General features: G+C 39.3%; 1 protein-coding gene across 1 annotated transcript in view; it reads left to right on the top strand.

Moving 5' to 3' along the window:
* Window positions 1–1634: 1634 nt before the first annotated feature.
* LOC115605583 (potassium voltage-gated channel subfamily KQT member 1-like) overlaps window positions 1635–22685 on the top strand; it is a 482515-nt gene continuing 461464 nt past the window's right edge. Inside the window, exons 1-2 of the mRNA XM_030480260.1 lie at window positions 1635–1703; window positions 3178–3741. Coding sequence (XP_030336120.1) covers window positions 3359–3741 — 383 coding nt within the window. The 5' untranslated portion in view covers window positions 1635–1703; window positions 3178–3358. The remainder of the gene's footprint in view (window positions 1704–3177; window positions 3742–22685) is intronic.

Genomic DNA, 22685 nt, shown 5'->3' on the forward strand with positions numbered 1-22685 from the left:
AGAAGTAATAAATTAATTAGTTGACTAGTTGAATTTGAGAGTTTGGCCCAAAGAAGTGATATACTACATTTGGGGTGTGTGTGAAGGAATGAGTTCATGTCTTCCACAGTTTGGTCTAATCAAATCTTAATCATCTTTCTGTTGATCAAGAAATAGGAGTCAGATGGTCTGGGTTCTATGCAGTGATTTCAGAAGTGCTGCTATTATGTGAATTTCTGCATTTGCAGTGAATCTGCATACTGCTTTTCACTCAAGGGAAACTTATTTTAAACCTTAAAATATCCAAGATAATTATTGTTTGTTTGTTTGGATTTATTTTTTTTCCCTGACATACTTTGGATAGTTATTTACAGCTTGAACAATTATATTCAGGGGAGGTCAGAGGTGAGAACAGACAGCAGTTTTTGCATTTAGGAAATTACTGTCTGGGAAGGTTAATACAGCAGAAAGCGTAAAAGTATTACTTAATTCAGAAAACATTTCAGGGAAGAAGCTTGAGCAAAAACCCAGAGAAGGATTTCTGTGGCTCCAGTCAGGTATTAGTGCTTCTCCGTGGACCACCTACTGTACCTTCTGGAATACTGTATTCAGTTCTGGGCACAGTGTAAACTGGTTCACACAGCTTCCAAGGACAGTGTTCTGGAGGGGTTGATTTTTAAAGAAGAATAAACTTAAGACTGATCAAACTATGTTTATCAGAAAAATAAAGGAACTAAAAACATTTTTTTTTTTTCAGTGATACAGAATCATAACTGGGAAACCAGGAAAGTAACTTTCTGGGATAATCTTTCCAAGGAATGAGACGTCTTAGCCCCATGAGCAATTTTGATAAAAGTTGAAGACCATGTACAATGGCAACATTCCCCCAGAGCCGGAACAGAAGATGAAATGGTTACCTCTGTTTCACTCTTGACCACATGACTGTGGAAAAGCAACTCATGTTCAGAATGCTGGCGTTCTGGACAACAGTCTGATATCTATTACGGAAGGGAGAAAAAGAGAGAAATAGCAGTATTCACTTTCTCCTTCCTGATTAGAAAGTTCAGCAATAAAATTAGGAGTTTGATGCTGGAATGGTTCTGTTTGGGATTCTTTTCCTCCCAAATTAATAAAACAAAAAAACCCAAAAGAGCTGTAGTTCAGAAAGGCAACAACAGTAGAGAACTCCATTACTTAATGTAACATAATGAAGTGCTGCTTTTGGTTTTGCCAAAACTTTGATGGGAAAAACCAAACAATTGAAGCTGCCTCTTTAGGCTTCCTCAATATGAAAGCCTGCTGCAGAGCATCCAGCTAGCTACAAGCAACACCTAATTCAGTTTCTTTAAAGATGTGCAGTAAGGAAATGCCACTTTTAACCCGTTGCAATTAAGTGTATGCAGATAAGAAAAGAGCTGGGAGGGGAAGGAGGATGATCCAGCAAAATTAAGCTGTTGCTTGTGATTGCTGGTTTGAGAACAGGAAGAAGCAGAAGCAATTTCTCTCTGAAGTTGTCAAAACTGTTCCTAGTTCTTTCTCTGCCTTTGCAAGGGCAGCCATATAAGGCAGATAGAAGGGAGGGCTCCTGCCTTCCGCAGGGTGGGACTTGATAAGCTGGGGCAGTCAGGCACCAGCTTCTCTCCCCGCACCTACCCAGGGAGTCTGTTGCATGGAGCTGAGGGAGCAACAAGGAGAAGGAATAGAAGGACATGCAACAAGAGAAAGTAGGTTCAGGGTTTTCTGTGTTTTGTGTCTGACTGTGTGGGATGCCCTGTTTTGATCAAGCGGGCTAGCAAATGTGTTTCGGGTGGCTTTGTTTGCAGCTGCTGGGTAACCAGCCTTTGCTACAAGCACTTGTCTAGATAGCCTCAGCACCGTAAAATGAATGGTGTGGAGGGAGTGTACTTCTCATAGGTGTTTCTTATGTTCTTGTTAAAGTTAGACCTAGATGAAGGGCTTTGTGTTTTAACTTTAATGTTCGGTCCCTCCAGCTTTTTGTTGTTCAGAGAAAGGATGAGGGAAAACAAGTATTTCTCTATATGCTATAGGACTAATGTAGAAATGCATCAGTTCACCTTACCATGACCAGTGTTCAGAAATGAGCACGCTGTAACTGACGTTCTCTCTCTAAATTACTTGATTCTGCTGAGGCTAAAGTAACTCAAAATGTGGGTGTGAATCTCTCCCCCTCTTCTGAAGAGCAGTCAGCTGCAACTCCTAAGCACGTGGGATTTATACTGCAGATAACACAGTACATTACGATATGACATTAGAGACATAATTTTAACATTGACATCAGCAGTGCTTTGAAGTTAAAGTACATCTCATGGTACTTTTAATATTCTTATATTTTCGCAATTTTTTCATATTTCTATTTTAGCTAAGCATTTTAAATAAGGAACCTTTTCATGGTGGTGTGAAAGAAATGAGGCAGTAGAAAACAATTACACTTCAGGAAGACCGCTGCTCTCAGTCTCACAAAATGATTAACATTGCTGCTAAGTATTTGTGTATAGCAGCAATGTAAGTCTGGCCCATGAAATACATATTGATCTATAAGAGCCTTATTTTCTATTCTGTGTTCTGTAGGTACTTGCTTGAGAGTACTAAAGTTAGCAGCAAACATTAAATGGTTTGAAGAAAATCAAGAATCAGGCCAGGAGTCTTTGATCTTTTCCCTTATAACAATATTAACCTCTCAGTTGCAGTTATTGTTAACGGCATCATCATTTCTACACTTGAGAAGAATTGTTCATGAGTACCATGGGCTGCAAGATCAGATCCTGTGAGGTGACTGAAAGAATTTATTCAAGTCCTAAAAACTTTCTGTAATGCTGATGCTCTAGATAAGATCTCTTGAAGTGTAGGTGTTAAGTTCAAAACTTCTATCAGGTGTGTTTCAGGTAACAGCCAGTTTATAAATTCTAGGAAATTTTCACAGGTCCACTTCTACTCAGGACACTTCAAGAACTGCTCAGCTTAAAATAATGCCATAAGGTCAACTCCCAAGGTAATTTTGCTGCTATACTTGTGTTGCACTATTCAAATAGTTTTAAGCTTCCTTCTTAACAAATGTAACTGTGAATCTTAATTTTCTTTCTTCCTCCAGAACTCAACCTCTTTCCTTTCCCAGCCTTCTGTTACTTCTGGCATCTAGCATGTGCTGTTGTGTAATATGTTTCTCTGATTTAATTTCAGAGACTGTGAGTGACAGCAGGTGACAGGCTGACAGCTCACACTTGTGTCACAGAGAAGCTCCGTGATAACAGCAGAAACTCATCAGCTGCTGGAGAACACCCTCAGCAGGGAGGACATACAGTACCTTCATTGTGATTTTAAATATTGATCAGCATTAGTAATACCTGTGTGTTGTTACAGAATGTCCTGTGATAGCGGAGAAACCGTTGGGCACCCCATGTATAACCGCTGTGAACAGGTTCAAGGCTCCACTTCCCAACTGAGCAGTCTGAATGGAAATAGGGAACCTGCAGCATTGCTGGGAGCCAGGGGGAGCTTAAGCAATATGCAGTATTCTTCTGTGGCGCTGGATCCAGAGACTCCAGGGAATAATGGAGCTGGGATTCCCTGCAACCCTGAGGAAAGCACAAAAGCTGCAGCCTTGGCAGAAGGTGAAGTCCGCAGGGCCTGTACGACAAAGTGTTTCTGTAGCCGTTACTTAACTAAAACTAGTACGCAGGGAGATGTCTACAACTTCCTGGAGAGGCCCAGTGGATGGAAGTGTTTTATCTATCATTTTATTGTGTAAGTATCTACATCTTCACATCATATTTGGTATAAGGAAAATCAAACTATGCCCTTAATCAGCCAGAAATCATACTTGAGTACCATCATCAGTACTTGAACTCCTGGGCTGAACACCTGTTACATGAGTAATCCCACTGAAAGCAATGGAAAAGCCAGTTTCTTGAAGGATCAGATGCTATATCCATTAACATTTCCAGAGGAGAGCTTTTTATTTGTCACATGATATTTGTCAGGTGTAGACTGTGTATTTGATATTTCTGAGGGGAAGTCCTATATGTGCACGGCAGTTTTTATTGCTGCCTTAGCTGCTTTACATTGTTCTAGCTTCAGACACTGCAATTTTTAGCGTGAGATGTAGAAGGTTCAGCTGTGATGAAATACATCACGTTTTTGTAAGTCAGTTTTGCTAATGCTGAAGTGCCAGAACAAGTGATCTGTTGGATAATCATAACATACTAATTTGAATTAATTTACAGCCACGAACGCATAATGAGTACAAATTTAGCAAAAAGTTCTCCACTATACCATGTATGTAGTACACGCAATGATGAAATTAAGGCTTCCATTTACCCTTGCAAACCAGTGGTTAATATATTAATACAGCTGTTACTGTTTTCTTTGAGCTGCTTATAGTATCTGTCAAGCTTTGCGAGACCACAGTTACTGTTTTGAATGCTGCTTAGCAGAATGATAATTTATCATCTTAGCTATAGAAAGGGTCCAATTGTGCTCTCACTGAGGCAAGAGGACGTTTTACTGGCTATAGTGAATGCAAACTGAGCCAAAAGTCCTTGCTTTTATTATAAAATTAGCGTATGTCCTAAAGAAATGCAGAGTGTTGAAACTACTCTGTTTGTCTTAGATGAACTTTTCTATGGCCTGACTGCATTTTAGAAAAACCATTATCACTTACTGTAGTCAGGAGCTGCCCAGAGAAATATATGGTAATTATAAGAATGAATCATAATGCCTCTATTTGGCATGGAATAGATGGTTTTATTAATACTTACTGCCTTTCACCACTCAAAATCATATATGGATTTTTTAAAAGGATTTTTTGATGCATGAAATTTTGCCAAGTAAAAGGATAGGGCCTCTTTCAGGTATGTTTATAGTATACAATTCCTAAGGCTTAAACGGGTGTAATTTGTGTAGATATAAATATGTGAATAGTCATGATTTAAGCCTATTTGAGGTTAGGATTTAGTAATCTTGCTAAAATGCATTTGTTTCATCCTCTCTGTTGCTTTCATCTCAGACTAAGGTTGACCTTTAGTATGGACTTACATTCTGCAATAAGCATTAAAATAAGATAAAATTAAATTAAAAAATCTACGCACACACAGCCCATACAAGAAAATTGGAGAAAATAGGTATTGTTAACAGACAACTCTGGGTTTTTTTAAACTGTTCAAGGATTCCTAACTTAAATGAAAGAATATGTAAACTGACCTCCTTTAAATGCTTTTTCTTTGAGATTACTTGAAACTTTTTAGACATCATTTTTGGCCAGTATTTTGTCTTAAGTATATTTGCCCTACTAATTATCCCAATAACTACATGGCATGTTTATTTATATAGCAAGTTTCTGTTTTGGAAAGAACATCCTTTACAACATTCAATATCACTACAGTTAAACATTGTTAAAGCAATAAAGTGCTAATCTAAAATACAATTAATTCTATAATGAGAACAAGCTGTAATTTATTTTTAAAAAGGTTTCCCATGTTGTATCTGTGGGTTTGGGGTAATTTATGTAGAGTTGGTATGATGGCTATTTTCATAACAAATCCAATCTTCCAAGTATGCAGATGATGTTTGTATAGCCTGGAGGAGCTGGATGTTCAGTGCCCCTTCATTGTCCTTTTGTCTTTCATGTGTCACAAAGACCTCATAATTTATGTATAAACTTGTGGGACTTTTCTATCCAAGAGGGACTGGAGTCTCTTCTGATCTGGAGCCAGTTCTGCTACAAACCCCCTGACTTTCCAGAAACAGGCAAGGCGAGGGAACAAGAAGTGCTCCAGGAGGTGACCTTCCTTTTGTATCCTGAAATGACCAATATAATCTCATCTCCTATAACATTTGTAGTGTGTCTGATACTTCAAGTTCCTTTTAAGGGAGTAAACTGATGCTTCTTAAGGAACTTTATAATATGTGTTAGAAAAGGGAATTATTTTTACCTAATTAAATCTGGAATTTGTGTTATTTTAGTGGAGTTATTCTAGGCTAAAATTACGTTTTCAAAAACAAAACGTTTGAAGGCGTGAGTGGATTTGCTTGAGAATTCCCCCTCCCAGTCCTGGAAACCTCCTCAATTAGGTGATTTTCAGCTACACTGTAGGTACTGTGAAAAACTTAACTCCTGAAATCCCCAAGAACAGAGTAGAGGATCTCACTGACAAGTTAGAAGGAGGTGTGGGCTTGAGAAACAGCTATGACATGCAATAGTAATACATTGATCCTAACCAACCAATTCTTTTGGCTATGCAAATGTTTAAGGTATTGGATACCAGTATATGTTAGAGTCCAGCTTTTTGCCATATGGTCCTCAGTCCAGAAAAAGAAGTGTTTGCCTGGCTTGAATTTGATGTCTAAACTCAGCTATGCACTTGCTTAAATCATATCCAAATGTGAAGATATTAGGGTATGAGCCTCATATTTTATCTTTTGAACAAAAAATACAGTCTATCTTGGTGATGAGTTATGGATGGTAATGAAGTTACTTGTCAAATCCCCACATTTAAATCATTTAATTGTAAGTGGAGCCTTATTTATGTAATGTTTCTGAAACATATATATACATCTAATTACAACTGGAATGGCTCAATTATAGTTTAGAATATTGTGTTAATTTGGCTAAAATATTGTGTTCACATACATTTGAACCGGGTGGTGAGGGGTGAAGTCAGACAATTTTCCTGGTAATAAGATTATTGACCCCTATTTAAAAACCAGGTAGAAATGATCATAAACTAAACCCAGAATCCATTGTAGGTGCTCAAAATGCTAGAATGCAATTGTGGTGCAGGCCACCTTGGCCATTGGCAAAGGGTGAAGGTGGCCCAGTTTTTCTGCACCTTTGTAGAGGCAAAGAACCAGAAGTAGGAAGGTGTGACTTAAGCCTTTGAAAGAAGAGGATCGCTATATGTTCACCCACATGCACTCACACACTGAAGTGGTCACTGGTAATAAACCAGTATGGTTTAATGTGTTCAGGGAGAAAAGGTAACCGCTTGCTGTCATGTTATTTTGTTCTGTGAGTGATGTAGGCCACCTTGTGTCAGTTTAAGGCTATGTCTACATCACAGTGCAGCCCTGTGCTGCACAGCTGCACTGGCCCAGGTTCCAGTAACAAAGCAACTGAGTTTGCACAGGTTTGCACCAAGGCTAACTGGCCTTATATCTCAGCAAGCAAGGTGGATCCATAGTACCTTTTCCCCTCGGATACACACTGTTGTTTTCACTCGCAGCAGTCCAACTGCCTTGTTCTATCTTTTCCATTTCTCTGGAACATCCAGTGACTTAATTTTGGTCTTTTCAGCTGCTGTTGGCTGGGTAGCTAAGTTTTTTGAGTTAAAAGCCAGAAGCTTAGAAGGAACCTGGGTGGACAGCACTTGGACTAAGAAGTGAGGAAGCAGAACAAATGGCTACACTGAGTGTGGTGAAACAGGGACAGAGGAGAACCTGGGACCTGTAGACAGAAGGATAGATTGTATTGTCATAAAAACTGAGACTTGTGCCAGTGATGCTGAAACTGGAGGAAAAGCAGTAAAAAAGCAGGCTAGCTCAAGAACAGAGAGAAACAGACTTAAGCAGGAAGGACAAAGGGAAAAAGGACTAGCAACTTTTGGAGAATAGAAGGCTAGATACGGGCACAGAGTTGGATCTGTGGGACAGCTGAAAATGGTCAAGAAGCTTAGAGAGCTACTGGGAGGAAGAAAGGGTAGGCGATGACATCTGGAAGCTAGGGGAAAGAGGGAGCGTGGAATTCATGACAGGAGAAGGAACCTTTCACCCGTAGGCAACTGGTTTGAATCTTGTCCAACACAATAGTGAAGAAGAAGTAATGACTGTGGGGAGATACAAAAGGAGCTGTTGGTCTCAGTCCAGTTCTTAGCAAACGGATGTCAGCATCACTGCTGGAGTTAGCACAGCTGGAAGGCTTGCTGGCAGTCAGTAGAGAAACCACAGGCTGGTTGAAAAGGGAGGCAAGTCTAAGGCAAGAGGGAGGCCCATGAGAGGGAATCTTAGGTTGTGTTCTCAGGCCTGCCACTTGTCGTGTAACACTGTGAAAGTTTAAGTGAGAACTTGCAGCTGTTCCAGGTTACTTTGTGCTGGTTTGGCCACTTGTTAAATGAGTGTTAGACCTTGCTCTCATTTAAAAGTGAGACCAGTCTTTATATTCCGTAACTTCCCGTGAGATGGGGTGAGCTGATCTGACAACCCAGTGCTAACAAACCACCTCTAGTTCTCTCATCCACCTTAGCCATTCAGCTTGCTCCTGCCAACTTTAGTTGTCCTCGGATATCCTTGGATAACCAGTTCAACTTACTATGTCAGCAGAAACCTAGCACTGCAGGAAAAAGTGAATGATCTTCTGTTATGTTAGTAGTACACATTCAGCATCTTGAAGTACTGTCCGCTATTGTTCTCTTAGTGCTTCTAGTGGATCATAGTCACCTGTTAAATTTAATACAAAATTGTACAGAATAATTGCAAAGTAACACTGCAAATCATCTGGCAAGTACTGCAGACCACCTGGTTTGACTGCAAAACATTTCACAAATGCAGAGTTTGCCTAGCAACAAAGTCTGCTCTCCACGCTCATTTATGATTTATGGGGAAACAACTCCTCCAAACGGTGACTCAGAGAGAATAATGGCTATTGCTCTGAACCATTCCTAGGGGATGCTGTCTGTCTCTTTGTTGACTGCATGGGAAATATGAGGAGAGAGTATGGTTTCACAAGAGATGGCATGATAGTTTACTGATACAAAAAGGGTGAGGTTACTTTTCTCACCTTCCCTTCTGTCCTGGCCCCATATTTCTCCTGCATAACATGTGCTGCTTCTGGGAGTCACTGTAGCCCACTTAACCTAAGTCAACAAGTAATGGCAGAAATCTAGCACAGCAAGAAAGTGAATAGCTTTTTGATACCTTAAGGAGTTACAGCATGTCAGCAAATGGTCTGATGGTGCTGGAACCAGTACTAACCAGTTGGCCAGGACTGGGATGGGATGAGGGAGATCTCTCCTTTTTGCCATCAGCGAACTGCAGTGTTAGCTCAGTTTCGTATGAAAACCTGCCCTAAGTTTACTTTGTTACCTCTCTCATCCTTCAGACTGCCTCCCACAGCTTCCTCATAGAGAGGTACAAGTGTACACACACGTACATGTTCCTGGCAGCTTGTTGAAAAGAACTCATCCAAGGAATTTCTGTGGAGTAATTTAAAAGTGAGTGATCCTTACAAAAAGATGAAAAATATCAATAATGTCACTAACTTAAAACTTTGGGAGGAAAGTACAGATGATCAAGAACATGTTTGTAAAATGGGGGCTGGCCAGCTAAGAGTTTTTTCCTTTAGAAAAGATTCTGTGTACCGAAGTTTTTGTCACCACGAGTAATACAAAAAGCCCCACCAGAGCGTTGAAACAAATTAAAAATACAATTTTTCTCTGACTATTGTTTTTCTTCAAACTTTGCTTTCTCATTTTTTTTTGCTTCTCCCACCCTCATGTAAGAAATACTGTAGTTGTGTTAATGCAATTGAAGAAGAGCCACTATTCTGGCTGATACTCCATTTTTGTTTGGTATACAGCAGCTGATGATGTAAAGAACATTAAAAGGCAAAAATATAAGGGTCTAGTGGTTCCTTTTAATGACTGTGGGGCATTTGCCTGCGTATCTTTTGGTTGGTTTGGGTGTAGCAGCTCTCAGCTGTTGAAGCTCAATATATATATAGCAAGAAAGTTAGCATAGTGTTCTCCTGCTTCTGTTTTTATCTGTAAATGGAGCTATAGCCCATTATTTATAACTGTTTATCTCAAAGGGACTGTCAAATTCCCATTTTTTGTCCTTTCCACAATTATCTCTAGAATGCAAGCAGATATTTTGCCTTTTCAAATGATGTGATTGTAGTACGACCAACATGAGCAACAACTAAAGTTCAGAGTAATTATAAGCATAAGACTGATTTTGAGATTCTGGTTTTGACCTTGATCTCACAGCTTAGGTCTGGACATAGTGTGCTTTCATAAGGGTAAATTAGGGCTTTTATTATTATTATTATTATTATTATTAGGCAGCTCAGGGTGTTTCTTCCCAGCATAACAGTTACTTATTTGGACATTTTATACAGAAATTGATCTATGAATTTTCCAATTTAGAACTACGGTAGCCACTTTTCATCTGTATACTAGCTACAGAGAGGAACTAACCTGATGTCTATGATGATGAGCTTCAGGTATCAAAACATGAGCAGTATTAAAGAGAAGAAACTCAAGAACTAGGGATGCGTGTTCAACTGGATGATATGGTGAAATGGCTTAAGTTGCTAATGGAGATGAAGTAATATTAAATACAATTGTCTTTAGGATTCTGAAAGTTCCAAGATTCAGCTGTTCTAAAAATACATGGGGACAGTTACTAATTTTTAGCCTCTTTTCCTAAGGAAGTGAGGTTTATTCAAACACACTGTCTGAGCTCGTCTGTCTGAAAGTGCCTTACCAAAAACTTTTGAGCCAGTTGGCAAGTTTCAGCTAATATTGTCAGAGGATGAGATGTCAGAGATACTAAGTTACTTCATGTTTTGTTAAAATAAGCATTTGGATAGAGGAGAAATAAGTTAATAACCCCAAAGATGAAAATATTTCATGTTGAGCTCAATTAGATTGGCACCAGCGAGTCTTTTCAAGAGAAAGATGTTACCAAAGTTCCTAAGGAAGAACTTTGATCTGACCATACTTCACTTTAGGCACAGAATAACCTAACCACAGGGCACAAAGCCACAGGCTACGTAAGTTTTATTTGCATTTTTTCAAGTTATTGATGACTTTTTCCATCATTTATTTAAGAAATTCAATCCATCTTATTCTAGAAGCTCAATTTTGTAGTAGACTGTGGAATGAATATGCATTAATGTCTCCACAGGCTAATGCTGTTACTATAGTGAAACCATTTGTTTCTATAATGAAAATAAATACTGTAGTGTGGCATTGATATGGTCCTAGTGATGGAATTTGGTCATGCTTTTGTGGAAAACCCCTTTGTTCTTCCATAAACCAGCAAAATAAAAAGATATTCCTTGATGTTAACATTACAATTGCTCATTAACTTGTGGACTTCATGTGGTATAAAAATCAAGAAGAAGAGTGTTTGTGGTATCTTCATGATAATCAAGCTAGCATTAACTTATTACTGAATGTATTTGCACAGCATCATTATATGCATTTATTCTTTCCCTTTTTTCTTATACTGAACCTAAGAAACACCAACTAATGTGAGTACTACAAAGAGGTTGGTGTTACTTTGTAGATGGCGGTGATAATTTCCTTTCCCTGTGGACATGTGTCATAGATCATATGCTGAAACCCATGATTTTTGGTCTCACAGTCAAGGTCAGCGATAAATGTGTCAGAATCATGGACGCTGATCATGAAGTCAGTGCTGAACTTTTTCTCTTGATTTTTAAAGAACTGATTAGGTCTCTTCCAGAAAGTCTTAGTGATACAGAAGCAAAATGGAAGCTTGATTCCTGTGCCCAGGGAAGGAGAGGACGTCCAGACGCTCGAGACATGGAAGTAAGAGAAAAAAAGACAAACATAGCAGCACAGACGTTAGTGGAAGATACAGACACTCAATTGAATCGGGGAGCTTAAATCCTAGGAATGGCAGGGCACTGAAAAAAAGGTTTCTGTAAGATCAGTGCTTCTGGTGATTGTAATGGATTCGTGAATGTGATTTGTCAGTTCTGGACTACTGCTGGCTAAACACAGAGAAAAGGAAAAATCCAAATCTTACTGCTCTGTAAAGAGCAGTAAATATGTTAGGTTGTCCAATGCTTTGAAAATGTGAAGTGCTTATTACTAATAGGAGCTGTGGATGTTTTAAAAATAACATATCTTTCGGCAGTTGATTCAGAAAGTTGCTTTGAAGTGGGAGATCTTTTTGTATGATGTGTGGCTCGTGCTGTGATTTGAACAGCATTGGTATTATCTATTGATTCAAACTGGTTTGTGGCAATTTATACATCTCCAGGTCAAAATACAGAATAGTAGTGTGTATTTGTAAATTACCTTTTAGATTTTATAGGTGGTGTAGAAATATTAGGTAGTTACTTCTGATAGGAGCCAGCTGAACAACCTCATTTTACATCTGGTGGGGCTATCAGGCATTTCTGGGTGCATCCTAGAATGATCTCAAGAAAAAACCGAAAGCAGATATCTACCTGAAAATACTTTATTCTAAGACAAAACATAAAGTCAGATATGCCCAAACTCTCTCTAGGCAGGCTGCCTGTTAGTAGAGTCCAAAGCTAGGAAAGATTCCATTAAAACCTGTCTGGTCTCCTTCTCCAGTTCTGCTGAAACCAGCACATTCCCAGACTTGCTAATTTTACTTTCTAATTTTAACATATTGGTATTTTCAGCAGAAGAATTGTTCCTTTACCAAAATTTCCAACCAACTCTAATTTGTGTATAATCATAAATGTATAAGCACAAGACCTTTCGACGAAACATCAAGCCTCAGGAGCCTGGAAATAGATCTGTGAGAGAACTGAGGGACATCAAAACTTGCCTACAAAGGCGCATGGACAACCTTGCCTTTAAGACTTAGCCAGAAACTCCTTTGGATAACAAAAATATGTAAGCACTAGGAATGAGGTTTTGTTCAGACTGGAAGGAATGTTTTCTAGAAGCACATGGCTATTCAACATAAGACAGTATAGTCCTATTTAGAAGAAAGTGAAGTACTTCATGCACTTGGGATTGGGAATATCTTACACTTTTATAGCATAAAAACCCCTGAAAATTCTCTCCTTAATTTTCCTGCCACAAAATAATCACTTAAAATAAAAAGCAGCTTATGCCTCTGGAGCCCCTCAAAGAACTTTCTGTTGGCTAAACTCATTTATTCTCCCTAACAACAGGCTGTCTTAAAGCTATTGGTCTCTGATGGACAACTCTGTAGTCTATTATGAAGAAAAAATTTGAAGCTCTAATGGGAGCACTTGAACAGAGATTTACTTGGGCATACTAACGTCAATCCAATCTCTTTTTCTTGTAATTTGACTCTAGCTGAAGCAACCAGATTTCTTCTGACCTAGTGTGTTAGTAGAACAGAACATTTTGTCTTCACCTCTTGCTGCAGCAAACGGTAGGTAGGATAATAAAATTATCAAAGAAATAAAAAAAATAAGTTTTGGATGTAATTTAAACTGGAGACACATATAAGCCATTTGCTATTATTTCGCTGAAGGGCTTTCATATAGTGAAGTAAGTCACTATAGTGAAGAAGTTTTGAGGAAGGAGCACAGCAGGGGAAAGGCATGTCTGGTTGTGTTGAAAACATCAGTGACCCATGATCAAGGCATCTAAATACTACAGCGCATAGGTTTCAATAGCTTTCCTATAATATTTTTTGTTGACTTTCTTTCACTACAGAGCTCACATTTTTCTAAAAATGTTTTCTTCTCTAAACACATTCTTGCAGAGTCAATTGAGTTTGGCAAGCCCAAAAGGCTGCAAAGCTACTATTTTGTATTTGGTTGCCAAGGAGTATATCTCTGTTTACTAGTTCATAAATTTGTCCCCTCCTCACCCATCCCTTTTTTGTTGTTCAAGAGATAACATTCCCACAAGCATCTCATACATCAACGCTTCAAGTGCACTTATCTGCAGTAGATAAATACATGCACAGAAATGGCATTATTTGATGCAAAACTTAAATGGAGCAATGATTAATATTTCTGCTTTAAGAGCTTTCATTAGGTTTGTCTTCCATGGAAAATGAGATTGCTATAGCATGACCTTGAAAGAGTTCACCCTTGATAAAGTACTTGACATAATTTTGCTCTCAGTGTTGTAGTTAACTTACTAGTTCCAAGTGTTTGTAGGCCTCAGTAGAGCATACTCATGGCCAATTAATCTATTAAACAAAATTTGTCCCTGACTACAAAAACAAGAGAAACATGTTTACAGTTACACTAGCTACTTTCCAAAACGAAGCAATGTTTAGGAAGATCAGGGCACAGAGCAGCAGTCATTTGTAACCTTTAACCCTGGTTGATTAGCTGTCCAATGCAGTACTGCCGATTTAAATTTATTACAGCATGAAAGAGAGTTAAAGATGATGGCTTAAAAACATTGGTGAAAAAGCAGTAGTTTTGTTTTTCTTTTTGCATGCATGAGGCTTAAGGAATTTAGGAGAAACTGAGAAATACTGAATTTTAGTGTATATTAGCAAGACCACTCTTGGAAAGCATGGCACCTCTGTCTTGTGTTGGTGTGAACTGCTTTAAGTGAGAACTCAAAACGAAATGAGAAATTCTCAGGTAATTATCTGTTATCTGATAAGTAAAACTTTTTTTTAGAGCAAGGAAAAAAAGTAAAACTTTCCTTTTTAGAGCAAGGAAAAGTCTGCAAATAAGTGATTTGAGGTAAGTTTCTGTCTTCACGAAAGTAAAAAAAAAAACGAAGGAAAAGAAAGCCAGGTGTTTTGAGAGGAAATACTTCTCTATTTTTAGCATCTATATGGTAGAAAAAGAAAACAGTATCTGCTGAAGCAATAGCTCAAACTATGACTTGGCATCCTCAGGAGTCACAGGAGGGCTCAGAGATAGCAGAAAGCAGCACCTCAGTTCTCAGTTCAGGATAGGAAAGAATGGACCAACTCTACCAGTTGTTAATTATTTATATCTCCTCCTTATCAGCTCCTTTCCTTTAGGAACTGAACAGCCGCCAACAAGTGAGACTGTTCTCTGCTGGTGTAAATAACTACTTAAAGCAAGTAAACAATCACAACCTGTTTTCGCCCCCTTACAGCATAGAGAACTGTCCTTTGCAGGAGAAAGTATGGATAGCAGGGAACATGAGAAGGCCACATTGGCAGCTGGTGGCGAAAGTGAAATTCCCACATGACAAGCTTGAAATACTTTCACCCCAAGCCAACAATATCAAACACACCCATCCACTTATCCTACCTATAAGTATCCCAGAAATCTAATCAGAAATATTTAGGGAGACCCAGGATCTGGTTGTCACTTGTTGACAAGTTAACACTGGTAGACTTTGCCATTGCATTTAGTTGATCAGCTTGCTTCTCCAATCAAAACATGAAGTAAGACCTAAAGGCAAACCAGTGGTATTTAGTGGTGAGTCTTGCTAAAGTTTTGTATGTGGTACCATATATTCAACTACTGTTCTGCTCTTTATAAGGAATTTGGCTCTCGCCTAAGGTTCTTTTCCTCCAGTATGTTTAAAAAGGTCATTGGCTAGAGCTATGTTTAGCATCCCAGAGGCTGTTAGGAGCAATCCACAAGGAGGTTTCCTGATTGCCTAAGAGGCAACAGAGCTGCAGCTTGTTGGTTTCTGCAGATCAGTTGGTAATTAGTTAATCCATTTATCTTTAAGGTCAGACTTGTCAAAACTAACCTGCATCCTGGTGCATGGCTCAATGATGGAGATAGTAACCTTAAAAAAACAAAGGCAATATGCACTGGTTTAAAGATATTGGAGGGAGAAGGAAGTGCTGTTCCACCGTATTAGAGAAAATGGTGCAAAAGGATTGTTTGTTTCTATGGGAGTGGATTTACTTAAGGTACAAGGGGGACTTGACCTTTGTTGCAGCTACTCATCTCAAGCACTTTCGTTTTGTGGTGAACACATTCACCACTTACTCTCTCAGCTCAACCTCATGGCTTCTTTCTAACAGCCTGTGGTGTGCACTGAGAGTATAAAAAGCTCCACTGCTACGGCAGGGGCATTGACAGCCATGGCTAAAACCTGTCTCTGGGGCTGCCATGTAAACCATGGGTCCTGAGTGGCACCATAAGGGGCTCAGCTCCACTACACACATCCAATAACAGGGGAGGGCAGTCCCAGTTTCTTCACACTGAGCTTGTGTCCACCCATGAACTGCTACCTGTGTTAAGTGAAAGGGGTCATATATATACCGTATATCGCTGCCTGGAACAGTACCATTTCAGGTTTCATATGTTTTTATATCTACCTTAAAATGCTTCTGTTACTTTTGCCATCTTCAGTCTATCTGACTTTGGTTGACAATACCAGAAATTATCACTTACCTGTTTCAAGTTCAATTTCTAAACACTTGAAGTAAAGAATGGGAAGGTCTATTTTCATGGTGGTTGTGAGGAGTAGTAACTAGGCACTCTCCATTCCCACTCACTTCAGCATGGAGTCCTCTTGGAGATGTCACACTGCAGCTACCCACAGGCTTGCCTACAGCAAGATTATTAGAGCATCTCAGGTCTAAGTCCTCTGGGATTACTTGGGAAAAGGAAGAATGGATGTGTTTGAATTTTAAAGCATCACTAGTGGGGGAGGTTTCCAGCATTTTGGGGAGTTGTGATCAAAAAGGAGCTCTTGGTATTGGGAAGGCCTTAGTTTAAGGCACCTCTTGCACTCAGAGGAACTTGTCTTCTGGGACTCAAAACTGGATGGTACAAGGCTGTTACAGAGGCTGGAGGAAGCCAACAGAAAATTGTCACATGTTAAGTGCATGCCTGAGCAGTAGAATTGAGAGTCTTGGTTTGTTCAGAGTTTCAGCTGATAGTACTGGAAAGAGAGCTTTTTGCTGAGATTATACACTCTAGAAAAAAATACTTCTTTCTGTATTCTGGGTATTCTGTGTAACAGCTAATGCTGCATACGCCTGCTGAACAGTTTTTTTTGTCCTATTATTCATGTAAAGAATGAAATGTAGGTAATCTTGTATGATATTTCCTAATGATACCTGAAATGTAATGCACAATAAAACGTAATTTTTGTCAATGCAGAGTGGTTTGTTCCATATACAAAGGACTGTGGAACACAGCTGTGAAAATGGCATTGTTGCTGAAATTTCATTCCCATGCAGTTTATGGTTATAACAGAAAATAAAGAAGTGAGCTGCAGGTATTGCCTGCAAAACAGGTTTGTGTTGTCTCCTGCTTGGCATCTAAAATGGTGTCCAGAATTTGCTGTCTCTGTAATGAACAGCCATTTTAGCTACAAAAACTCTGGGAGGGACTGAGATGAGAAAACACACCATCATTAGAAAACATTCTTTATCATCAAAACGAGACAACAGAAGCACAAGAAATTATCAAGTGAGCAAAACCACAGTTGACAGCTTGAGACATTTCAGTCAGAGATTTTATTTTGCCATGGACATTTTACACATTAGCTTCCTTCATAATCCTCCATCATAGCCCTTTGCCCTCCCTCTATGTAGAAGAAAAATAGGGCTTGAGTCCTTTAACCAAGTGTATATTACATACTTAGAAAGCTGTAAAAAGCATCATATAATAGTTCTGAATGGAAGTTCATCATGGTGGGAACTCTTTTCTTAAAATCATAGAATAGTTAGGGTTAGAAAGGACCTTAAGATCATCTAGTTCCAATCCCTCTGCCATGGACAGGGCCACGTCGCACTAAACCATGTTGCCCAAGGCTCTGTCCAACCTGGCTTTGAACACCACCAGGGATGGAGCATTCACAAGTTCCTTGGTCAACCCATTCCAGTGCCTCACCACCACTTGTATATAAGCAGACCATCTTAAACAGGTTACAAAGAAATAAAACTGGCATATCTCTTCCTTTCCATTTTTCCTAACATAATGGACTCACTGAGATCTGCACAGCCCCAAGCTGCTTTCTTCAGTCTGAGCCCCACTCTTAATTTCTTAAGAATCTTCTTAGGTCAGGCTTGATTTATAACATATTTGTCTGTCTCGTACTCCCCAAAATATTCTCATTTTGAATGAATAATCATGTTAGAAGTCATGCAGTATTGGCAGAACTGGGTCAAGTGATGGGATTTGTGCCTTCACTCACTAGGAAGCAAAATGATCTTTAGCAGTCTAGGTGATCTGCTGGTAATATATTCTCCAATTCAAGAGGTAGATGTCCTGAAGTCACTTATTTAGATTTTGTGTGTGGAAGAAAATATAATCCACATTCTTGCTGTGGGTTACAACCTGTTTTAGAAATGCCTTAATCCAGCTAAAGAAGCAGTATTTTTATCAGCTTCCATAAAATTGCTATGTAAAGCTTTTCTCTCCTGTGTGTGCACGGTGGGTTCTATTTTTTATTTATTAGAAAGGGTTGCATGTAATGTTCAGATGTTGGTTTTTTTTAACTTTGCTCTGAATGTCGGTCTCAAATGTATCTTCACCAATACCTATAACTTTCATGTGCTTTGTAGGTATCATTCTGTTGTGTCATGCAGTTGACAGAAGTGACAAACATGGTCACCAGATGTGGGCACTTCAGTGCTTGAAATTGTTAATAGTGTGGTCTACAAAGAGAAGAAACTTTTCTGCCTGACATTAGCAGGAGGGTTTTGCATTATGATTTGGATTTGGGAAAGAAGATTATTGAAACTGGGATGTATCCAGATGCTCTGAAGCTAACCCTTCCCCTCTTGCAAAAAGCAAGACTTGGTCTTTTATGACTGAAAGTGATCAGCAGTGATACTACATTGCAAATAACTGCATTTTATACGAGGACATGAGGACATATGATACTTTCTTCATAGAAAGACCAGCCTTATTCCGTGCTAGCAAAATGATTCCTTTGTTATTCACTGGGAAGGAGTGACACTCACTGGCCAGAATATATAGTGCCATAAATTAAGTGAATTTAAAGGGTCCTTTGAATGGTTTTAATGTGTGTTTTGGAAATGGGAAAAAAAAAAAAAGAAGAGAGTCTAAACACATAAATACAGGAGGGAAACAGCAATTAGCTGGAAGTTACAAAACTTGCAGGCTGTATTAGTAGCCTTTGGATAGTTCTGGGTCCCTTAGTAAGCAAATGGCACCAATTATCTTCCTTTATAGATCCTTATGCTCATACATCTTGGCACTTTGCATCACCTTTTCTTGACTTTTTTGTAAACCTCTTTTTGTTTTTCTGAGGTTTACAAATCTGGTTATTTTCAGTGAGGCCTAATAGGAGATGTGGTTGAACATGTAGTGATAATACCTGCAGGGTATGTAAAAATAGCTCTTTGCTTTACTGAAATTGGAAAAGGAGAAAAGGTGTAAAGTGCACTGTCATTCTTAGTATCTTAGAAAATATTTAGCATGTGAATTACCCGTGGTTTTTTATTTATTACTGGTGAGGTCTGTAAAAAAAGACAAAGGGATTTTGAAAGGAGGTAACTGAAATGGCAAGAATCTGGAAGAAATTGAGGGGCGGTACTCAAAGGAAGCTTTCTATACCTTTATACATGCATTTTGCATAGAAGTAAGAGCTGTGACAATGGTAGGAATAGAACATCAGTCTCATAAAACAGATGAGAACCAGCAGGCTGTCTAATTTCAATAAGTTCTTGGTAAATTTATGCTTGAGTTGTTTGATGTGGTTATTTCAGGGACCAGCAAAGTTCCTTTGTTCCAGTGACTACTGACTGGAGGGTGGTCTGAGCTTCGAGAGATCCAAGTTCTCTATGCTTTTGACACTGTCTGATATATGAACAAGTCTGTACACCTCTTTGTGTCTTTCTCTATTTACCCATAACTGGGATTGCTAACTAGAAGTAAAAGTTGTCTGGATAAAGTAACTGCCTGATGAGGCACAGCATCCAACTGAGTGGGGTAGTCAGCGCCTATGATGGCTTCTGAGTACTAATGTACTCCTCTCATACTAGATACATGAAGAAAAGGAACATCTTATAACCCTGATTGCCTTACTTTTACATTTGCGTTTTCTTTACATGGAAAGCAGTGCTACTGTGTTAAGGAAAGGCTAAAGGTTTGCATATTCCTAAGCCTGGTCTCTTCTAGTGTTGCATTCTGGCAATACACTTGTGCTTTAAACTCCTTATCAACAACTTCTTTTCCATTTGACAAAGGCTGGCTTGTGTTTCAGTGTCTCTTCTCAACACTTTGCTCTGGTTTTCTTGTTTTGGATCATCACCCTCCAGGAATATTGCCTATGGGAAGAAAGTGGGACTTCTGCCCCCTCTGCTGGCTGGCTTATCTTTGGTCAATGTAGCAGCTCATTAAAACAGTATATCAGTTTTATTATGGCTTGTGCAGATCTCTGTACCCCCTATAATGTACCACCATTTTCAAAGAGACAAGCATGTGCGGCTGGAAGTAAAGCTGCTGCATAATGTGCTTGGCAACTTGTATATTGTTGAAATGAAATAAGTAACAGGATTGGGTAATGGACTGTAACTAGTAAGTCATGAGAACATGGCTAAGGTCTGTCTCATGCTAAAAGCGGTGCTAGCTTGACTAAGGTGTGTTATCTGGATCTCTTTTCTCTTTCAGCCTTACTTTTCCTAAAGACATTTCAGGCCTGCGCGTTTGCCATTAATGAAGAACTAGAAATCATTAAGATGCCCACCACAAACACATTTCTCGTTGTTAACACTATCAGAAGTGGTGAAACAGCTTCCTGAATATGAGATGCTGAGAAAAATCAGATTTTAATTTTCAGTAACCATGATAAACATGTTTCCCCATTGGCTCCTTCTCTCCTTTACTCCTGGCAGCACAGGTTTGGCTTGTCCTTTTACACAGCGCTGCTGAATCTTAGGCCTTTACCAACTGTCTCTCAGCTACAACTAAGCCAATGCAAGTCATACTCAGGCACAGAGTTCAAGAGAACCAGATAGGGGATACACCACCCATCTCCCTGGACAACACCCAAACAATCTGACTACGAGTCTGGCATCACAGGCAGAACAGTCTGGAACCAGAGAATTCTGAGGGATTTGTTGCCAAACAACATAAAATTTGATTGTTTGTGGTGTTTGATCACCACAAACAATCGAACGCATTGGATCCCCATCCCTGCCCACCTCTGATCTCACCTTTCTGTCTATTCAGCACAGGTTGCACTAAATCAGATCTCTTCCATAAAGATGGGCATTGTGGGAGGTTGATGTGGTATGTGACCATTTCTTCCTGTGACTCTGCATAACAATCTCTTTCTGCTGCTCTTTCCTGTGGCTTTGTCAGGGAATAGCAAGGTCAAGGCTACTCCACAACAGGAAGTGAACCAAGAGCAGAGGCTGACCCTACCATAAGCAGGGACAGTGTCCTCACCAACATGGTGCTGTTTTTAATGCACAGCACCCAAGCAGAGTGGGCAGAGCAGGGTGCTGATAACAGGGTCCATTGTCAGCTCCAGACCAGTTGGTCTGGGAGTTGACCACATATTTACTGTGATTTGTAGTAGCAACAGAGCACTAAAAAGAAAAGCTATCTGCAAGAAGAGCTCACAAACATTATAGTTTATGAGACTGGTTTTCTTAATCATTCTGTTATTAAATGGCACTTTAGCATCATCCTTCACATGAACTTTAATCAATTCAAACAGTTCCTTTTCTATTATATCCCTGTAATTATTTTTTTTCGAAGAAAGAGGACCATATTCTGTTTTGTGTTAAATAGAACTAATGTTTTAAATCCTAAATTTTGTTTTGTACTGAAATAAACCAGTTAGATAAAGGTATGAAAACAATTTAAAATGTTTATTAAGGTGATGAAAACAAAAATGTACCACTCTGTCACCAAGGTAACTGCTGTTTCAGTGTATTAGATATGTACCATTTGCTACCCATCACTTAAACAAGGTTTGAAGGGAGGCTAGGAGTTCAATTAAATAACTTTCACTCCTGTAGCTGACAGAAATAATTAAAAAACCCTAAGAACAGAACCTAATCACACGAATTCCTAAGATGAGTATCACACAGAACTGTGTACAGATTTGGTTTTCTGCTCTATAGAAAACAGAACTATAAAGTATGTGTACTTTGACTAACTCTTCAGTAGCTACACAATCAGTATAATGTTACAGTAAATAATTGGTAGAGAACTTCTTAAAGTGCAAATAGGTGTCAGAGGATGTGTCCTTGTGCTGCAGGGGGAGGATGCTAAAGAAGTTGAGTTGTCAGGAAGTGAATGAGAGAGAGGTGGAGGGGAAAGAAAGTCAGGTGAGAGGATTATGGTTTCTAGTGAATGTCCAAGGCTTGTGTTAGGTGCATTGTCCTTCCTGAACGACCCCTAAAGAGATGCAAGAAGATTAGGAGCAATGTCACCTGTCATCCAGATGACATCCCTGTCCCAGTTCTGGCAGTGGTCAAGAGCCATTGGAGGACCTTTGCCACTGCTGCACTGTATGCTCAGCCTTGCAGGTTGGTATTGACTGAGCTATGGTGGGCAAATATGCATCCTGGTGCATTAGGGGATGGACTTGCCTGGGCTGTTTTCACCCTTGCTGCCTGACTTTAGTGGAGCGGCTCACTCTTGCTGCTTTTTGATATCTGTGCGTATATACACATGTAGAATCATAGAATGACCGAATCAACTAGGTTGGAAATGACCGTTAAGATCATCAAGTCCAACCATTACCCCAGCACTGCCAAGCCCAACACTAAACCATGTCACTGAGGGCCTCATCTACACGGTTTGTGAACACTTCCAGGGGCAGTGACTCCACCACTGCCCTGGCCAGCCTGTTCCGATGCCTGAGCACCCTTTAGGTGAAGAAATGTTTCCTAATATCCAGTTTAAACTTCCCCTGGCACAGCTTGAGGCTGTTGCCTCTTGTCCTATCACTTGTTACTTGGGAGAAGAGACTAAGCGTATACTATAGTATATACGTAAAAATACGTATGTAAATATCTATACTCTAAAGTGTGTATATATTTCTGTATGAAGTGCATCTGTGAGTAAATAACACTCTTATTCATATACTCAC

The sequence above is a fragment of the Strigops habroptila genome, chromosome 3 (assembly GCF_004027225.2).
Source record: "Strigops habroptila isolate Jane chromosome 3, bStrHab1.2.pri, whole genome shotgun sequence".
In the NCBI taxonomy this organism is placed as follows: Eukaryota; Metazoa; Chordata; class Aves; order Psittaciformes; family Psittacidae; genus Strigops; species Strigops habroptila.